This window comes from Rhinatrema bivittatum, chromosome 8 (assembly GCF_901001135.1).
Source record: "Rhinatrema bivittatum chromosome 8, aRhiBiv1.1, whole genome shotgun sequence".
NCBI classification, from domain to species: Eukaryota; Metazoa; Chordata; class Amphibia; order Gymnophiona; family Rhinatrematidae; genus Rhinatrema; species Rhinatrema bivittatum.
In genome coordinates, this window is record NC_042622.1 from 263,812,048 (window position 1) to 263,832,971 (window position 20,924).

Below are 20,924 nucleotides of genomic sequence, written 5' to 3' on the forward strand. Positions count from 1 at the left end.
GAGTCTACTGCCATTTACCCTTGGTCAGACCCTTCTGTCTGACTTACTAACTTTTTGTAGAACTGTAAGCACTTGGGCAACAAAACAAAAAAAAAGTGAGGATTGGGGGAGGTAGAGGAAGAGGGAGACCAAGCACTGGACACTACAAGCCCCCTTGGCCCTGCTCTACTGATGGTGGGAGCCTAGGCTCTCACCTCAGGAACTACCTATCCATAATCCAATAGACTGAATTCCACTCAACTGAAATGGAAACTTCATTTTCATCCCAGGTCCCTAACTGAACCAGAGTGCTGCTCATCTGAAGGAGGGAACCTAGCCTTTCACCGCAGGAGCTGTGTAAAATAAGAAACTAATTCAGGGCTATGCCCCTCTGAGGGAAGGAGAACCAGTCGTTCATCTCAAGAGCTGCCCACTAACTTTATTTTCCTATTTACCCAGTCTCACTAGGCTGCTTTCCTGCAATCTGCTGGAGACAGAATAGTGGCAGACTGAGGTCAGCATGGATGCCTATTAGGGGTTTCATCAGTAAACCAGTTGATCTGCCTCTATCTTCTGGTCACTGAGCATAACCTACTGGTCTGACTGGTTCAAGAAGAATTTCGGTGTTTATATTCCAGCTAATTATGTGTTCTTGTGGGGGGTACTAAAAATCAGTGTTTTCTTGGTGCAGGTACCTTGGTTGGGTGTTTTCCAGTTAAATACATAATTATACAGCTAAATCATTAGCAATGAACAGGCACAAAAACAAAGAGGGGGATCCAGGATCGGTAAAGGAGGGATGTGAATGTATTAGAGGATGTGGTGTTTTGCCAGTGTTTATTTATTTATTTTGCATCAGGGGTGTTTTATCAGGGTTTAACAGTTAAAACCTAAAAGCAGAAGCCCTAATTTTTTTTTTCATCAGTGGTGTTTTATCAGGGTTTAACAGTTAAAACCTAGAATCAGATGCCCTAATTATGCATGGGAGGCCAAACTTAAAGAGTTAAACATATAACTATGAAAGAGACATTTTTAAATACCTTCAAGGAATAGATGCATAGGTGGCCATCTTTAAATGAAAAGGAGGCTTCGGAATGTGATGAGAATAAAAAGTTACTTTGCCCTGTACTTTCTAAGAAAATATTTCTTTACAGAAAGGGCTGTAGACACATGACAGAGCCTTCGTGCGAAGGTGGTGGAGATGGAAACCATAGCAGAAGACAAGACATTTGGGACAAGCACAGGAGCTCGGAGGGATGAGCAGGTGCATGGGACACAGGGTAGTTTAAGGCGTCTTTTTCAGTTCTGGTTTTAGTCCCCATTGCAACAGTAGACAGGTAGGGCTTTTGCTTTCCCTAGAGCAACTGGAAGTGCATTTCCAGCGCGTGAAAAATCTGAAGTGGACGCGGACCCGCACGCTGGGTTCGCGACCAAAGGGAAACAACACTTGCCGGTCAGGTACAGCGTAGAGGCTGAAGTCAAATTTTTAGTACTGGAAAATGGGAGGAAAGCAGAGATCAGACAGGGTTGACATAAAAAAAAAAAAAAAAAATCGATCACCTGCAACCAAGGGAAGCTGCACAGATCAAACTGCCGCCATACTTGTGCCGGGCGGCGGCGCGGAGCCGACTTCAGGCGAGGTTCCGGAAACAGGAAATGACGTCACGAAAGGGGCGGCTCGGGGCAGCTGCGGGCGCTGGAAGCGGAAATGTTGCAGCGAGGAGGAGGAGGAGGAGGAGGAGGCGGCGTCGCACCCCCCGCGGGCAGACGGGCTGAATGGGAACGGATCGGGGGGGTGGGCACTCGTGGTGCAGCCTCGCAGCCCTGCCATGAAGATCAGGCTGAAGAACGTCTTTGTGGTTTATTTCCTGGTGTCGGTCATCGGGCTCCTGTATGCACTTATGCAGCTGGGTGAGTATGAGGGAGCCCGGGGGGGGTGAGCAGGCTGCGCCTGCTCCGGCGCTCGCCCGTCCCCAGCCGCACTCAGCAGCTTGTCCTCTTATCCGGTTACTTGCAGGGCAGCCCTGTGACTGCAGCCAGCACCTCAAGTCCACCAGCGAGCTAATCCGTGCCAAGGACAGGAAATTTGCTCAGCTGCAGAGTGAACTGAAGAAGCTGGAAGCTGCAGGGAAGGCCGAGGGGCAGCCTTCGCCCACCCTCCCTACCATCTACGCTATCACGCCGACCTACCACAGGCAAGAGACCAGCCCATCTCCTCCCACTGCAGGCACCACCCCACCCCTCCATGCTACGAGAGACAGACTATACGTCCAGCCTCCCATCCCCCCCCCCCATACTGGGGTAGATTTTCAAAGGGTTACGCGCCTAACCCCCGAAAACCTACCCCAAACCCCCCCTGCACGCGCTGAGCCTATCTTGCATAGGCTCGGCAGAGTGCACAAGCCCCGGGATGCGAGTAAGTCCCGGGGCTTTCCTTGAATGGGGGGCGTATCATGGCGGGGGGGGGGATCGCAGGCGGCGCATCATCAGGGGGGGCGTGTCGCAGTCGGCGCTCCATCGGGGGCGTGGCTGCGGCCTCCGGACCAGCCCCCGGACCGGACCATAGTGTGCCGGCAGCCAGCCCAGCCCAGCGCACACAAGTTACGCCTGCCTTGGGCAGGCATAACTTTTGCAATAAAGGAGGGGGCGGGGGGAATTAGTTAGGGGAAGGGAGGGGGTGGAAGGAAAGTTCCCTCCGAGGCTGCTCCGATTTCGGAGCGGCCTCTGAGGGAACTGAGGCAGGCTGCGCGGCTCAGCGCGCACAGGCTGCCGATTTTTGCGCAGCCTTGCGCGCACTGACCCCAGATTTTAAAAGATACGTGCGGCTACGCGCGTATCTATTAAAATCCGGCGTACTTTTATAAAATCCACCCCACTGTGGGCGAGGACCTGTACTGCCACCCCACCTCTCCGTACTGTGGGTGAGAGACCATGCCAACTCCCCACCCCACTGTACTGTGAGGGATCTCTTGCCAGCAGAGGATAGCATGTTTTAACAGATGGAAGTGGCAAATGTTGCTATCCACTACTGCCCTCATTGTGACAAGGAACATCTTCTGACCTAGTTTTGTCCCCTCTGAGGCAAGGGACATCTTCCAACCTGGCCCCTTTGACCGTTCATTTTTGCTGCTAATAAAATGAGATATGCCCTAATGTCCTCTTCTCTCCCTCCAGGTTAGTGCAGAAGGCTGAACTACTGCGGCTGTCACACACTTTCCTCCACGTAAAGAGTTTTCACTGGATCGTGGTGGAGGACTCTGCGACAAAGACCAAACTGGTAGTGGACCTCTTGACACAGAGCGGGTTGAAGTTCACACACCTGAATGTGGAGACACCCAAAGATTATAAGATGAAGCAAAGTGATCCTAGCTGGCTGAAGCCACGAGGTGTGGAGCAGCGCAACCTGGGGCTGCAGTGGTTGCGGGAGAACCGTGAACTCAATGAAGATGTGGTGTACTTTGCTGATGACGACAACACCTATAGTCTGCAGCTGTTTGAGGAGGCAAGTATGAGTGTGTACACAGAAACTCATTGTAGTCTTACTACTGCTACTTAAGATTTCTATAGCACTACTTGACTTATGCAACACACAAGGGACAGTCCCTGATCAATAGAGCTTACAGTCTAAGCAAGACAAACATCTAGGTTAAGAGACTTGAGGAGTTTCAGTTATGAACCAGTGAGTGTGGAGGGAAATGCAGGGCTTTGCCCAGTCAAGGAGCATGTGATGGTAAAAGCAAAAATGTATGGCGACAGTCTCTTTGTCTTATATGAAAAAAACAGGCCAACAGAGCTAGTATATGAGGTTGCTTCATGATTACATGCTTACTTCTTTCTTGTTTTCCTCTTTAGATGCGTTTCACCCGCCGTGTCGCCGTCTGGCCTGTAGGATTAGTGGGTGGGCTGCGCTTTGAGCGGCCCCTGGTAGAAAAAGGTAAAGTGGTTGGATTTCACACGGCATGGAAGCCAAACCGCCCCTTCCCCATGGATATGGCTGGCTTTGCAGTAGCCCTGCAACTACTGCTGGCAAATCCAGAAGCGAAATTTGATCTGCTGGTGGAGCGTGGCTATTTGGAGAGCAGCCTGCTGCAGTCCCTAGTGTCTATTGAAGAGCTGGAGCCAAAGGCCGATAACTGTACCAAGGTGAGCACAATATCTTCATGCTCAACTGCAAGGTCTTAGTCCTAAAACAAAACTACACGGCCCCAGCTGCTGGTTCAGATCCTACTGTGATGTGTTGTATTCATTTCAGGTCCTTGTCTGGCACACACGTACTGAAAAGCCCAAGATGAAGCAGGAGGAGCTGCTGCACAAACAGGGTCTGGGATCCGACCTGAGCATCGAGGTTTAGTACCCGGCCTATGAGAACTAGGTCAATGCTCCTACAGGAGCCAACAAGTAGCCCCTGTCAGGAGAGGCTAGAAACTAAGACCTTTTCATTTATTTGCCTCACAATGTGGCGTGAGGAGACACTGGAATGGACTTCTCAAACCTCTAGTAAATGTTGGCGTGTCCTGTGCCTCAGGATGGCCCCTGGCCCTCTTTCCTCGAGCTTTAACAGATGAGGTATCATGAGAAGAGAGCAGGAGCCAGTGGCCGTAGATGATCAAGGACTGAGTTGCTGTGGTAAGACTAGGGTAAAACACTACCCTCCATCCCCACAACTGCTATGGGGGGGGGGGGGGGGGGGGGGGGGTCAGCCCCCACTCACAACCTATGACCCTGCGTGCACGTCCACTGCTCCCAACTCTAGCCTGTTACTGCATGCTTCCTAGGGTTGGCTGAGCACTCAGCATGTCCTTTATCTCAATGGTTGGACTATCCCTCACTTATTCACTCCATAAACTAACTTCCTTCCCATTACATTAAAGATTTTAAAGACGTCTTTGCCACCCTGCTTCTCTCTTAAGTGCAGACGTGATATCACAAAGCAGCTGCTGGTTATTAGATCCTCTGAGCCTAGAGTATTAAATATAGGTAGGGGATATGAGACCGAGGGCCCACACTTCCAATTACTACTGCTTGCAGGCTTTTGTAAAAATATTTATTCCTCAGACTTCAGTATTGAATCAGAGCCAGCTCCCATGCAAATCTTTAACAGAGCAACATTTATAAAAAATACAATATATATATTATATATATATATTATATATAGAATGAGTACGTTATCTCAGCCTGTCATAAGGAGGGCGCAGGGCCGGAGCAGAACCTTGGGTTGTCAGGAGGAAGACGGCAGGTGTACAAAGGCAGGTCCCACATTTGGCCTAAGATTTCCCCCCTCTCCCCCTGTTAGGATTAGAGCTCAAGTGGAGAATTACAGCTAGATTGCCTGTCACTAAAGCATGTCATGTTTGTCTCTAAGAAGCCTCTCACATGGACACTTATTTTTGGCCTGCACAGAATACAGACATTTAAACACACACACACACACACACTAACCAAAGGAAGGCCTAGACACTTTTCCAGCATTTTAAGGCCTTCGCCCAAGACTGAGGCAAGCAGATTGGTTATAAAGGCAAACAAAGCCTTGCTGGAACTTGGCAAGTATTGACACGCATGAGGACACGATTGGAGATGAGCCTGAAAGGCTCAGTAGTGCCAGCTCTGGATTGGCTGGTGACAGTTGCAGAATAAGGAGTCTCAAATAAGCATTTTAAGAGAAGGTCTCCTATTTAGAAGCTTCCTCCACCCCCACTCACATGGGAGAAGAGGTAAACAGTATGTGATGAGCCATTTTGGTCTCTTCTGACCTCAATAAGGCAGCTGCCCTGACATTTTAAGGATGTGGATTTGCAGTCAGAGCCAACCACTACAACAGCACCGTAAGAGTGAGACCGGAGCCTAAAAATCTGGCGCTCAGCCCAGCGTATCCAGGCAATGGGGACAACTTGGGCAGATAACCAGGCAGCCAGATCCAGCCCAGCCGCAGATGTGACCAGGAGACAGACCAGACCATGGAGAGTGCGCCTTGCAGAGGTGATATGGTCGCCTGCCTATGGCATAAGATATTTCACGTCAGAGAGCAGCAAGAAAAGGGAGGATACTGGCTAGCTGGAAGCACTATTTGCATATCATATGGGGAACTGAAACTGAATTGAACTTTGAAAATATAAAGTTTCCTATACCTATTTATTAATAAATTACATTATATACATTATCTCAGCATCATAGAATCTATGCCAGTGACTGAACGGTTCTGCGCAGTCTGTAAGTATACATTGCCCGTCCTATTCTTACACCAGAAAGATACATCACATTAAAGCATTCCATCATCAAAGTTCCTTAACAATTGGTGGCAGGGATAGGATTTGGGAAGCTGTAAATTGTATTTTGAAGCTACACTGGTAGTGGGAATTACGGTGAGAAAGATCAGATTAGTAAAGAGAGAGAAAGAAAGTCCCTTGCAGCAAAACTAAATGTTCCATACCTAGTGTGGTTTATAAATCAAATTGCAACAAAAGCAAAATCCTACCATAGCTATAAACACACTTTTACTAACTGTTGTGTAGGCACTTATTGCTTCTATACAGTACAATAGGAGGGAGGTCTGTTATCTGCGGGTCAGGCAATAATGCTATACAATTTTCCAATCACTGGCTAGCATGAAAGGATTAGGAACTTTAGATATTTCTATTTTCTGTTTGGAAAGAGTTGGAAAAGGCTCTAGGCCTTCTTCTGGTTAGTGTATGTATTTAAATGTCTATACTGTATTCCATGCATTCAAAAAGGCTTATATGGTAGGCCGAAACTAAAAATGGCCATATGAGACAAACATGACATTCTTTGGGCTCTTATTCTGACTTCCTCTCACTAATCTGTACGTAATTCTGCACCTGAGCTCACTTCATAAGAGCCCAAGCCAGGCACATGTTCATATCATATGCAAGGTATGGACCTGACAGAAATCTCCATCTACAGCCTCTTGCATGCCCATTTCTCATATATATATATATACACACATGATGGATGTCCTGAAAAGCTGATGGGCTAGGGATCACCAGGCCACATTGGGAAAGCAGATTTAGATAGAAAGGAAAGCAGAGTATGCTTTAGAGTCTACTCCCATCGCTGCTGCCTCCCCAAAGCTCACACAAAGAACTTGTCCTTGGTATAGTTCATGTAGAGGGGAACAAGACCCGGGCAAGATAAGGCATCTGCAATGGGGTCATACTGCTGGGGCCCCTCCTCTCTACTGCTCCAGGGGCTGTACACAGTACCGGGTGCTTTATCCAGTGCAGATTCCAAGGGGTAAGAGGAGAACAGAATAGGGGGTAAAGAGGGGACAGGAGGCACCACGGGCTCCTGCGGCCGATGGATCTTCATGTGGGCATTGCGACTTTTGATCTTGTAAAAGACTCTGGAAGAGAGAAGGGACAGGTTAGCTCATTGCAGGAAGGGGATACTTGCCTGCACAGAACTTGGGAACAGGTCACTGAAGAATGAAACACACAGAAGAGCAAATAGTAAACAAAACAGAAGAGAATGGCAGCAGGTACTAGATGCAATGGTTTTATGGGTACAGTGCGTGGATGGGTGCAGATAAAGGAGACAGGTACGGAAAACGTTAGGACAAACTACACACTTACTTGCCACACTGTTTGCAGGGAAAGCTCCTAGAGGTGGAGGCCGTGCAGGCTGCACCTAGGCGATCTCCCAGCTGAAGGTCGGAGGTCTGCAAGCAGGAGAGCCTCTAGGACCAGAAGACAGCAGGAAGAGATTGTAAGGAAGGGCCTGACGAGGAGAGAAAGCTGACCACCCCATTACTCACCTGCTCCTGGCTCACGAGGCCCTTGTCTTTGTATGAACCATTTTGTTTCCGAGCTAATTTCAGCTCCTTCTTGTAGAGATAATAATATTCCACACACTGCCGCAACTTCTTACTCTGTACCTGGAAACAGAGGCGACGAAATGCAACAGCAACTTAGCAACCATGCACACTTCAAGTGGGAGGGGGGAGGAAGGGCCATGAGCACTGCCCATAGTGCTGCCTGCGCAGAAGGTAGGAGCTCCCACCACCACCAGTACATCTCCTGCTGGGAGAGACTGGGACTGCAAGTGCTGTGAGCTCCACTGCCAATGCTCCTGCATCGCTGCCACAGTCCCTCCTGGGACAGATTAGAACTGCAGGACTTGAGAGGACTTCAGGGGTGAGAGCCTCCCCACAACCCCCAGTGCAGTTCCTGCTGGCAGTAAGGTTTCACGGGCTTGGGGATAACTGCACGGTGTAGCAGTTGTTACCATGGATGGATCATTTGGTCCTTTTCTGCCATCATTACTAGTTGCCTGTGTGTACCTAGATCAGTCCAGACTGCTGGATTTTGCCTCCCTTCCAGCAGATGGAGGCAGAGAAAATCTTCGAGAGCGCCCTCTCTTAACCTGGTGTGGCACCTGCTGCTCTTCAATATTTCTCTGCTCCAGTAGATGGAGGTGGTGCAAAACCTGCGGTTCTGTACCCAAGTTTTTCTTCAAAAAGAACAGAAGTCCAAAGGGCGCAGTGGCCTCCCGGGGAGTAGTTAGGTCCTGGAGGGACCATCCTCCCTGGTCGCAGGCAGGGGTTGGGAACCCCCCTTTTCGCTCTTTGGGGGTGCCAGGGGTGATAGCTGGTTGTCCAGTTCACTGCCCCCCCTTCTTAGCCTCTGCTTCTCTGGAGCCTTGGCCTGGGGGGGTGCCAGGCTGTTTTTCCCCCTGAGTTCATCCTTTTAATGCACCAGGCCTTCTTGGCAAGTGGTGCTCCGAAGAGGGTTCATTCTAGTAGATCAGGTTCCTGAGGGCCTACCTGGGAAGGTGGCCAGGAAGGAGGATCCACCGGTGTCTACGTGAATCCAGACGATTCATACCCCCGTGGGGCATGGGGTTTCCCGGGATGTAGTGACGGATGAGTCCGATCAGGAGAAGGGTCAGGGGGATCCGCCTCCACCCTCTGATGTGAACCTGGCATTCTCCCCACGGTTGAGGGTGTCAACCCTAAAGCATTCCACCTCTTCCATCGGGAGGAGCTGGCCCCCTTAATCCCGCATATCCTGCAGGATTTGGGGATTGCGGCAGCTCCTGTGGACCCGAGTCCTGACAAGGTGGATCCAGTCTTAGCGGGGATGGGGGCCCCGCTCAAACATTTCCTCTCCACTCCATGGTACAACAAATGATGGTTTGGGAGTGGGATACTCCAGAGACTGGGCTCAAGGTCGGCAGAGCCATGGACAAGCTCTACCCTCTTCCGGAAGACATTTTGGAACTGTTACAGTTCCGAAAGTGGATGCGTCCGTTTCAGCGAACACGAAGTAGACTACCATCCCAGTGGCCGGACCGGCAGAGTTGAAAGATCTCCAGGATCGCAAGCTGGAAGGTCACCTCAAGAGGATTTTCGAAGACTTTGCCCTGGGTATTTGTACTGCAGTCTGCAGTAGCTACATGCTCAGGGTGGGCTTACGCTGGGTGCAGCAGTTGCTCAGCGCCAAGGACTGGAAGCTGCCTCCTTCGCACCTTGTCATGGACGATGGTGTCGGCAGTCTCTACTAGGAGGCTCTTGGGGCTCTGTAACTGGGCTGCGGATGTATCTTCAAAGGCCCAGCTTGGTGCTCTTCCTTTTAAAGGCAGACTGCTCTTCGGAGAGGATGTGGAACAGCTAATTAAGCAGCTGAGTGATAATAAAATGTATAAGCTCCCAGAAGATTGGCCGAAGGAATAGAAGGCTATCCCCCTGCTCGCTCTCATTTTTGGGACCAAAGGCATTTTTGGCAGAGCAAGAGCTCAAGGCGTGGAAGACAGGTCTCAGGGAGGTTCCAGTCTTGGCCGCAGGCCTACTGCGGGCGATCAACCCAAGATGGGTCTGGGCAGGGGCCCAGCGGGGCCAAGGCTGCCCAATGAGTTCTGGCCGGCCCACTTCTGGACCTGGTTGGGGGGGGGGGGCAGGCGGATAACTCTTTTACGAGGAGTGGGTCCAAAAGCACATCGGACCAGTGGGTTCTCAGTGTGATAGAACATGGCTACGCATTAGAGTTTGCTTGCCCACTACGCAACCTGTTTCTGGTGTCCCCTTGTGGGTCTCCAGAAAAAGTGTTTGTCGTTAGTCAGACCCTGGAACGCCTCCAAAGTTTGGGGGCCATCATTCTGATTCCCCCATCGGAACACGGAGCAGGACGTTACTCCATTTGCTTCACAGTCTTGAAGGAAGGGACCTTTCGGCCGACCCTAGACTTAAGATGAACTTTGCTCTCAAGGTACGACGTTTCCAGATGGAGACGCTCTGCTCGGTCATCACAGCTGTATGGAAGGGAGAATTCCTGGCGTCACCAGATCTGACAAAAACCTATCTCCACATCGGGATTCGCAGGGACCATCAGAGGTTCCTCATATTTATGGTTCTCTGACAACATTTTCAATTTTGCCCTCTACCGTTTTGCCTTGCCACGGCTCCACAGACCTTTTCCAAAGTGGTGATGGTGGCTCTACGGAAAGAAGGGGTTCTGGAGCATCCCTATCTGGAAGATTGGCTCATCTGAGCGGTTGGCAGACCACTGCTCAAAGGCAGTAGATATGATCCTACACCGCCTAAGGTCTCTGGGCTGGGTGGTCAACCTCACCAAGAGCCATCTAACCCCATTCCAGGTTCTGAATTTTTTGGGAGCATGTTTCGATACCCAAGTGGGCAAGGTGTTCCTCTAGAGGACAGAATCCTCAAATTGTGCAGCCAAGTCTGACATCTCTTGCAAGCCTTGGTGCCCATGGTCTGGGATTACCTGCAGGTTCTTGGTTCCATGGCATCGACCTTGGAACTGGTCCCGTGGGCCTTTGCACATATGAGGCCGCTTAAGCTGCTTTGCTGTCCCACTGGAACCCGCTGTCAGAACAAGTCCATCTACTGCTGCCACTTACTGGCGTTGCCAGGTCCAGTCTTTCGTAGTGGCTCATCCAGGACAACTTGGAGTGAGGGGTAAATCTGGAAATATCCCAGTGGATGGTGGTGACAATAGATGCCAGTCTCTCTGGCTGGGGAGCGGTATGCCAGACTCGGTTGGTTCAGGGCCGGTGGTCTCCAGTGGAAGCATCTTGGCGATCAAGCATCTCGAGAGGAGGGCCATCCAGCTGGCTCTGCAGAGCTTCATCCTCCTCCTGCAAAATCGGGCAGTCAAGAGTCGTGTCAGACACTGCGACGACCGTAGCCTACATCAACCGGCAGAGAAACCAGGAGTCATCCTGTAGCGTTTGAAGCAGAGAAGTTGATGTCCTGGGCAGAGCGATGTTGGTGGCATCTCACATTGCAGGATTGACCAATGTGCAGGTGGACTTCCTCAGTCACCAACAGTTTGAATCAGGAGAGTGGGAGCGTCCGATGCAGCAATGTGCCTGATCTGTCGCAAGTGGGGCAAACCTCACGCGGATCTGATAGAGACTCACACAAATGCCAAGGCGGTGTGCTTTTTAAGTCGCAGAAGAGATTACAGCACGGAGGGAGTTGATGTCCTAGTAGTCCCTTGGCCACACGACATCCTCCTTTACATGTTCTCCCCTTGGCTGCTGGTGGGAAAAATATTCCGGCAGATAGAACTTCACCAGGGACAAGTGATTCTCGTGGCACCAGAGTGACCGCGGAGGCCTGGGTTCGCAGACCTCGTGAATCTGGCCTTCGAGGGCCCTCTCTAGCTCAGTCATATTCCGAATCTCCTTCGACAGGGGCCTATATTTTTCAATCAGGCAGATCGCTTTTGTCTTGCAGCCTGGCTTTTGAGAGGTGGCAATTGAGGAAGAAAGGTTATCAGGAGGCGGTTATTTCGACCTTGTTGCGGGCCCGGAAAACCTCCATGTCTCTGGCGTATGTTCACGTATGGAAGTTCTTCGAGGCCTGGTGCCAGCCTCAAAGGGTGGATCTTCTGATGTCTCTAGTTCTCTCTTTTCTGCTGAATGGCCTGGTCCTCAGATCTCTGCCCTGGGATGTTTGAGGAGCCTCACTGAGGGTGCTCCTCTGGCGACTCATCCAGATGTGGTGAGTTTCTCTAGGGTGTGAAGCATGTGTGCTCCCCGACTTGCAGACTATGCACCTCCTGGAGTCTGAACCTGGTTCTCCGGAGTTTGTGCGAGGCCCCCTTTGAGCCGCTCAGATAGGCCACTTTAAAGGATCTCATGCTGAAGGTGGTGTTTTTGGTGGCCATTTGTTCAGCCAGGAGAGGCTTGAAGCTCCAGGCCTTGTCCTGCAGGGTGCCTTTTCTCTGTATCTCAGATTCCGAGTATCACCGTAAACTGTCCCATCTTTTTTGCCAAAAGTGGTTTCTATCTTTCACGTGAATCGGCGGAGCTTCCGGCTGAGGAGCTGACAAGTCCTCGTGCAAGACAACTTAGACCGCTGGATGTCAAATGTGCTTTGTTGCTCTATCTAGAGGCTACCAATGGGTTCCGTTTGTCGGATCACCTTTTCGTTCTGTGGCATTGTGCAAAGAAGGGACAGTCTATGTCTAAAGCGACTATCGCTCGTTGGTTAAAGGAGTCCATAGTGTCTGCTTATATCGGTTCTGAGGCTTGAAGGCTCATTCTACCCGAGCACAGGCGGCTACATGGGCAGAATGTCAGCGGGTTTCCCTGCAAGAAATCTGCACGGCGATTACCTGGAAGTCTTTACACACCTTTGCCAGACATTACAGGCTGGACGTCCAGGATTCGGACCCCGGCGGTTTTGAGGCCAGTGTCAGCCGTGCGGGGCTCTCACAGTCCCACCCTAATTAGGAGAGCTTGGGTACATCCCAGCAGTCTGGACTGATCCAGGTACATACAGGGAAAGGAAAATTAGTCCTTGCCTGCTAATTTTCGTTTCTGTAGTATCACGGATCAGTCCAGACGCCCGCCCATTGAGAGGTTTCCAGTTGTGGGTGGAGAACCCGCTCGATCTGTTCTGTACTGTTGACTCTTGCCTTTCCTGAAGAAATGTATAGGTTTTTATAAGACTTTTTTCCCCGTTGTCAAAGTTTTATTCTTCATCCTCTGCTCATTCGGGGGGACAGAGTTAGGTTAAGGCATAAAAATAGTTACTCTATAAGATGATTCTGCTTGGGTATGAGCAAATACTGAGGAGCACACCAGGTTAAGAGAGGGCGCTCTTGAAGTTTTTCTCTGTCTCCATCTGCTGGAAGGGAGGCAGAACCCAGCAGTCTGGACTGATCCGTGGTACTACAGGAACAAAAATTAGCAGGTAAGGACCAATTTTCCTGTTATTATGTTACCGTTCCTTACAATGCCACTTTTTGAAAGAACATGGGCATAGTTGCCTAGCAGAAAATAAAAAAAAGTGACCTGCCTGTAAAAATAATTGTGTGGGTAAAACATCATGAGCAATGTGCTCTGGTGCTTCGTGCAGCAGCAGTACTGAGTCAGGGACTATGTCCCCATTCACAAAAGGGGAATCTTGGCATAGTAAGCGCCACATCAGCAAGATGTGGTAAATAATTGTCAAGAGCTGATCACCTTGAAGTTGGGACTGCACGAGCTCTGAGCTCCTCTACAGTACTGTCTGCTGGGGGGCAGTGGAGGGTGAAGACTGGCTCAACTCACCATCTGTTGGATCTTGTAGAAGTCCTTCTTATACATAGAGAAAGCCTTATTAAATAGGTGATGCTCTTGGGGCAGCCAAATATCACTGCCTAGAAAAAGAGAAAAGGATTACAGCCCCTTATCCCAGTGCTCCTGTTACAGACAGTCCTCAAAGGGCAATGAAAACAGAAGCAGAGATTCTATGAGGTTCCAAAAATGTATTCAAAAAATTAAATACCCCCTCCCCCTACATACAACGTTTATCCCCGGACCCTGCCAGATGAAGGTCTTTGCAGTGGGTACAAGTCTTTGATATCTCCTTCCAGCTGCAGTTATTTAAGATGCTGAGCTCAGAGCCTAGCACGCCTCACTCTTGTTTTATTTACTGGGCTAATAATGCAATGGTCTTTAGATGAATTTTTAGCCTTGTCCCCCATCTTCTAAATTACTTTTCATGGCCTTAGGAACCCGCTTGAGATTTTGAAAATTAAACTCAATCATGATCGCTCCACTACCACCTCCCCCAGAATGATCCTGAAAACAAAAATCACATAATCAGACTTTTAAATATTAAACTGTTTTGTGTATACACACATACATATAAGAACATGCCATACTGGGTCAGACCAAGGGTCCATCAAGCCCAGCATCCTGTTTCCAACAGAGGCCAAACCAGGCCACAAGAACCTGGCAAGTACCCAAACACTAAGTCTATCCCATGTTACCATTGCTAGTAATAGCAGTGGCTATTTTCTAAGTCAACTTAATTAACAGCAGGTAATGGACTTATCCAATCCTTTTTTAAACACAGCTATACTAACTGCACTAACCACATCCTCTGGCAACAAATTCCAGAGTTTAATTGTGCATTGAGTGAAAAAGAACTTTCTCCGATTAGTTTTAAATGTGCCCCATGCTAACTTTATGGAGTGCCCTCTAGTCCTTCTATTATCCGAAAGAGTAAATAACTGATTCACATCTACCCGTTCTAGACCTCTCATGATTTTAAACACCTCTATCATATCCCCCCTCAGTCGTCTCTTCTCCAAGCTGAAAAGTCCTAACCTCTTTAATCTTTCCTCATAGGGCAGCCGTTCCATCCCCTTTATCATTTTGGTCGCCCTTCTCTGTACCTTCTCCATCACAATTATATCTTTTTTGAGATGCGGAGACCAGAATTGTACACAATATTCAAGGTGCGGTCTCACCATGGAGCGATACAGAGGCATTATGACATTTTCCGTTTTATTCACCATTCCCTTTCTAATAATTTCCAACATTCTGTTTGCTTTTTTGACTGCCGCAGCACACTGAACAGACGATTTCAATGTGTTATCCACTATGACGCCTAGATCTCTTTCTTGGGTTGTAGCACCTAATATGGAACCCAACATTGTGTAATTATAACATGGGTTATTTTTCCCTATATGCATCACCTTGCACTTATCCACATTAAATTTCATCTGCCATTTGGATGCCCAATTTTCCAGTCTCACAAGGTCTTCCTGCAATTTATCACAATCTGCTTGTGATTTAACTACTCTGAACAATTTTGTATCATCTGCAAATTTGATATCTCACTCGTATTTCTTTCCAGATCATTTATAAATATATTGAAAAGTAAGGGTCCCAATACAGATCCCTGAGGCACTCCACTGTCCACTCCCTTCCACTGAGAAAATTGTCCATTTGTCCATTTAATATTTAATAGAGAAATTACTTACCTGATAATTTTGTTTTCCTTAGTGTAGACAGATGGAATCAGGACCAATGGGTTATGAGCTCCCCTGCCAGCAGATGGAGACAGAGTCAGGTTTCAAAGCTGACGTCACCCTAGATACACCCCTGCAGTGACCTCAGCCAATCAGTATTCCCTGTAAGTACCAGGATCAGTCCAGACCGCTGGGTTGTTTCCCCCTTCCGGCAGATGGAGTCAGAGAAAAAGGCTGAAAGACACCCCCTCTTGCACTGGGGTGCCACCTGCAATCCTTCAGTATTTCTCTGACTCCAGCAGATAAGGGTGACAGAAACTGCGGTCCTGATCCTTTAAAAAGAAAACAAAACAAACTAGAAATTATAAGACCTAAGGGGGTTTGTTTCTACCAGTGGCTAAATCAAGCTGTTAAAAAAAAAAAAAAGTAGTTAATTTTCTTGGATTTGAGCAGACTCAGTCCTCCCGAGGCTGCAGCCTTGGTTGAGGCACAGCTGGGGGGTTAGATACCCCGTTATCCGTTTTCCCGGAGCCGCTTCTTCTACCGGTGGGCCGGTCCTTCCCCCTTGCACCCTGAGACAGCATAATTCCTCGGGGGGGGGGGGGGGGGGCTGCCTATGCTGCGAATGAGGTCCCAGGAGCGTTTTTTCCCTTGGGTGGCTGCGTGTCAGTGTTTTAAAAAATAAAATACGAGTTATTTTTCTACCGTGCGCATAGGTTTCCCGGGGCTCCAGAAGGGCGATTTTCACCAATTTTTTCGGCCTTGTGCTCGTTCCCTCTCCGCTGGTATGCCACGGGATTTGGCATGTTCAGCATGCGGGGAGCCGGTGGCGTGGCTCTCCCGCTATGGCCTTTGTACACGGTGCCTCCCAGGAAGGGAAGGACCATCAGGGAGCAACAGCGGGTCGTTTTCAGCGTGCTGCTGTGGCACAGGGAGGAATTCGTGCCTTTGCTGGCCTCGGCCTGCCCTGTCCCCGTCTAGCGTGGGAACGGCAGCCATTTTGCCTCCGCCATGCTCCAGTGTAGGGCTAGATGCAGGGGGAGGGCAGATCCCTCCTCCGCTCTCCCTGCCGAATTTGACAGGGGCTCCCAGTGCCTGCCTCCCCTCCGAGCTCTGAACCCCCCCATGGGGGGGGGGGGGGGGCTTAAATGGGCAGCATCCCTTTTCTTCCAAATTTGTGTTTTTTTATACACAAGGCATTTTTGGAGGCTGAGGCTGAGTTGCAGACTGAGGAGCCTCCGCCTGCGAAGGTGGCTAGGCTTTCTGGGGGTTCCGATTTCTCCAGAGGGAGGACAGGCCGTGCGGATTTGGATCTCTCTGGGATACCGGCCTCCTATTCACCTGATCCCCCTTCGCTGGACCCTCTCTTTGTGGATATTGATGGGGATGTTGATGAGCCCACCCCAGTTGAGGGGGATGACCCAAAGGTCCTCAGATTATTTCAGAGGGAGGAGCTTGATCATTTAATCCCTCATGTTCTGACGGAGCTCGGTATTGAGGCGCCACAGCCAAGCTTGGAGGCTACCAAGAGGGACCCCGTTCTCTTGGGGCTTCGGGCCCATCCTAAAGCTTTTCCTTTTCACCCTATGCTACTACAACTTGTGACCCGAGAATGGGAGGCTCCCGATATTGGGAACTTTCCGAGGAGGCGATGAATCTCATGACTCGTCAGTGGGGTGTTTCTCGCCTGGACCTGATGGTGACTCAGAGAAATGCGAAGGCGGCTCGGTTCTTCAGTCGCAGAAGGGAACACGGGGCAGAAGGTGTTGACGCTCTGGGCCTGTCGTGGCCTCGCGACATTCTGCTGTACGTCTTTCCTCCCTGGCCGTTAGTGGGCAAAGTCTTGCGAAGGATAGAGGTTCACACAGGCCCAGTCGTTCTTGTGGCACCGGAGTGGCCATGGCGGCCGTGGTTTGCAGATATGATCAACTTAGCGGTGGTTGGTCCTCTTCGGCTCAGTCATCTTCGTCAAGGTCCAATATTTTTCGATCAAGTGGATTGCTTTTATCTAGCGGCTTGGCTTATGAGAGGCGGCAGTTGAGGGAGAAAGGTTATACGGATTCAGTTATTTCCACCCTTCTTCAGGCGCGAAAAAACATCTACTTAGCTCACCTATGTTCGAGTCTGGAAGGTTTTCGATTCCTGGTGTAACGGGTTGAATGTGTCCCAGTGACGCGCATCAATTGTCCATATTCTGGCGTTCTTACAGGAGAGTCTGAAGAAAGACTTGGCTTGCAGTTCTCTCAGGGTTCAAGTAGCGGCCCTGGGATGTTTGCGGGGAAAGATTGACGGGACATCCTTGGCGGCTCCGTGGCTTGTGCGGTCTTCCGTTTGAGCCTTTGAAACATGCCACCTTGAAAGACTTGACACTTAAGGCGATTTTCCTGGTGGCTTTCACTTCGGCACGGTGCATCTCTGAGCTTCAAGCGTTGTCCTGTAGGGACCCATTTTCTCAGGTTTTCGGATTCAGGGGTGTCCCTAAGGACAGTTCCCTCCTTTCTACCGAAGATCGTGTTGGAGTTTCATTTGAATCTTGCCTGCCTTCACGGATTTGGATCGGAATTCACCTCAGGCTCACGACTTGTGAAGATTAGATGTGCGGCGGATTTTGCTTCGCTATCTGGAAGTCACTAATGCTTTTCGTTTGTCTGATCATCTGTTTGTCTTATGGAGTGGTCCTAAGAAAGGACATAAAGCAACTAAAGCCACTATTGCCCGATGGTTGAAGGAAGCCATAACTTCGACATATATATGTCTTGGGCGCGAAGTACCGGATGGTTTGAAAACGCATTCAATCTGTTCTCAGGCGGAGTCTTGGGCGGAGAATCAGTTTGTTTCGCCGCAGGAAATTTGCAGAGCGGCTACTTGAAATCTTTACACACTAATGCTAAGCATTACCATTTGGATGTCCATGCTCCGGATGGAGACTGTTTTGGCAGTAGTGTTCTTCGAGTTGGACTCTCCAGGTCCCACCCCATTTAGGGCAGCTTGGTTGGGACTGATCCTGGTAAGTACAGGGAAAGGAAAATTGGTTCTTACCTGCTAATTTTCGTTCCTGTAGTACCAAGGATCAGTCCAGACGCCCGCCCATGGAATCTGGAGAGTCCGTTCGGTATCGTTTTCATTCTGCAGAATATTCTCAAGTGGACAGCATTCACGTTGCATATGGAAGTACTCCCTTCATGCACATAAGTTCCAGAAGTTATGCAGTTTTTTCATTAAGTGGTTTGATATAGCCATTGGTTCTTATGCTGAGGTTATGATATGTTTCATTCTGCTATGGTATGGATTATACTGAAAGATCGCAGGTGGCACACCAGTTTAAGAGGGGGTGCCTTTCAGCTTTTTTCTCTGACTCCATCTGCTGGAAAGAAGACACAATCCAGCGGTCTGGACTGATCCTTGGTATTACAGGAATGAAAATTAGCAGGTAAGAACCAATTTTCCTCTCTCTTCAAAAGCCACTGTGGACATAGTTTTGAAAAAACTTGATTAAAAATATGATTAAAAACATATAACCAGTAGGAAGAATGCTATCTAATCTTGTAAAAGGCTACTCATATAGCGCAGCTTAAAGATTCCGCTGGGCAATGGGCATCTACAGCAGATAAGATAGCAACTATCTTTCAAAAGTATTATCAGGATCTATATAGCGTAGAGGGGGAAGACTTGGAGAAGAGAGAGCCCTTTATGCAAGCTGTTGATTTACCTCGGCTAACCAGTGAACAGTTGGTCCATCTAAATGCGCCTATACGGGAGGAGGAAATTCAATCAGTGATCCAGAGTCTACAAAACCTTAAAGCTCCGGGCCCTGATGGTCTTATCCCTTTTTTCTACAAGATTCTCAAACCAGATATTGGTCCCAGTATGGCCTCCATGTTCAACACCATGGTGCAAACTGGGGTAATGCCGGAATCACTCCGCATGGCTCCTATCATAGTTCTCCCTAAACCAGGCCATGATCCAACTTCGCCAATGGCTTACAGGCCAATTTCTCTACTTAATGTAGACATAAAAATATATGCGAAAGTATTGGCGAATAGACTAGGTGGCATTCTAACTGCCCTGATAGTGCCAGGACAAGCAGGCTTTGTAAAAGGTAGACGTTTGAGTATAAATATAAGGAGGATGGCCCATTTATTGCAACTTTGTAACAATCAGAAATTTGTAGATCCAGTGTTAGTAGGGTTCGATGCCGAAAAGGCATTTGACCGGGTATCATGGTCATTTCTCAAACATACCTTGGGGAAGATGGGTTTTACGGGCTTTTATTATCAAGCTATCATGGTTCTTTACTCAAACCCAGGAGCTAGAGTGATGGCGAATGGATGTCTCTCGTCCCCATTCTCGTTAACTAGAGGTACAAGGCAGGGGGGTGCCCAATGTCTCCACTGTTGTTTATACTATCGCTGGAGCCCTTGGTACACATGTTGAGAGGCATTGGATACCGCCACCACACTTGGGGACAGATTCTACCCAATACATTTCTTTTCGCGGATGATATTCTGCTTTTTATCCCACAAGCGCAAAGTCTCCTCCCAAAAATTCTGAAAATGTTTGTGGATTATGGATCATTTTCAGGTCTCAAATTAAACCTGGATAAATCTGAGGTGTTGGATATTATGGGCCACTTAAAGTCCAACTGGATGGGGCTCCCCCTTCGCTGGGTAGACAAGGCAATTAAATACCTGGGCATATATATTACGGGGGACCCTGCTCGTTGTTACATCTTTAACATCCCTCCTATTATAGAAAAGATTAGGAAAGAAACGCACAGCTGGATGAGTTTACCTCTTTCCCTGATGGGCCGGAATGCGCTATTTAAGATGACTCTCCTCCCAAGACTAATTATGCGTCCTACAGATATTGCCTATGGCTCTCTCTGCTAAGGATATTTGTGCTCTAAACAGAATAAGTACAGCATTTCTATGGCGTAATCGCAAAGCAAGGATTGCGTTATGGAAACTAATGGGTCCAATCGCCAAGGGTGGATGGGGATTTCCTAATATACCATTGTACAATATGGCGTGCGCTCTACGTTCGGTAGGAGATTGGCTTTATGGGAGTGCTTGTTTTTCTGATCTGAATTTAGACCGCTGGATGGCCTCTCCCATAGACGTAAGGTGCCTCCTATATGCCACCTCTAATGAGCTCCCAACAGACTTGCAGACAAATCTAGTTGTATCCTACGCCAGATATGGCTGGCGCACTATGCGCAGTAAGATGGCCCTACAGTGGCGGTCTTCATTCACTATGCCTATAAGTAGAAACCCTAGATTTACTCCTGGTTGGTCCAGTCCTTTCTATCACAACTTAACTCAATAAGGTATAGATATGTTTGCTGATCTGATAGATGAACATACTGTAAAGATGTATACCTTTAAACAGTGTCAAGAAATGTATGGGTGGCGCCCACAGGATTTCCTTTGTTATCTGCAAATTGCAAGTTTCATGGCTAAAAATGTTGACTCCCATTGTGCCACTGAAAGAGCTGGATCGTTCCAGAGACTGCTGTCTTTATTCAAAACACGGAAACAATCCTTAGCAACTCTTTATAGTTTGTTTTTTTTTACAAGGAGTTGTGCCATACGGAGGTTTGAGACTCTTATCTGCAATCTAGAGTCAGGACTTGGGTTAACATCGAGGACGACGACTTCTTGGAGGCAATTCAGAGATCACACAAAGCTATGGTCTCAGCTACCAGAAGAGAAAAATATT

The 20,924-nt window shown here is 48.8% G+C and overlaps 2 protein-coding genes across 2 annotated transcripts in view; one reads left to right on the forward strand and one right to left on the reverse strand.

Annotated features, from left to right (window-relative positions):
• The first annotated feature begins 1,463 nt into the window (after window positions 1-1,463).
• On the forward strand, window positions 1,464-4,869 carry B3GAT3 (beta-1,3-glucuronyltransferase 3). Its single transcript, XM_029614866.1, has 5 exons — window positions 1,464-1,890; window positions 1,997-2,174; window positions 3,154-3,481; window positions 3,832-4,122; window positions 4,232-4,869. The coding sequence occupies exons 1-5, from the start codon at window positions 1,479-1,481 to the stop codon at window positions 4,328-4,330; spliced, it is 1,308 nt and encodes a 435-aa protein (XP_029470726.1). The 5' UTR covers window positions 1,464-1,478; the 3' UTR covers window positions 4,331-4,869.
• A 183-nt stretch (window positions 4,870-5,052) lies between these two features.
• The window catches only part of LOC115098328 (transcriptional-regulating factor 1-like), a 45,647-nt gene continuing 29,775 nt past the window's right edge, over window positions 5,053-20,924 (reverse strand). The window contains exons 8-11 of the mRNA XM_029614865.1: window positions 13,516-13,604; window positions 7,748-7,867; window positions 7,566-7,669; window positions 5,053-7,336 (exon numbers count right to left, since the gene is read on the reverse strand). Of these exons, the coding sequence (XP_029470725.1) occupies window positions 7,066-7,336; window positions 7,566-7,669; window positions 7,748-7,867; window positions 13,516-13,604 (584 nt within the window). The 3' untranslated portion in view covers window positions 5,053-7,065. The remainder of the gene's footprint in view (window positions 7,337-7,565; window positions 7,670-7,747; window positions 7,868-13,515; window positions 13,605-20,924) is intronic.

Excerpts from the sequence above, each read along its gene's own strand:
- B3GAT3 (XM_029614866.1), top strand. The coding sequence starts at position 1,479 with ATGGGAGGAAAGCAGAGATCAGACAGGGTTGACATAAAAAAAAAAAAA. Across the intron at positions 1,891-1,996 it reads GTATGCACTTATGCAGCTGG|GGCAGCCCTGTGACTGCAGC; the intron begins GTGAGTATGAGG and ends GGTTACTTGCAG. Across the intron at positions 3,482-3,831 it reads GTCTGCAGCTGTTTGAGGAG|ATGCGTTTCACCCGCCGTGT; the intron begins GCAAGTATGAGT and ends TTTCCTCTTTAG.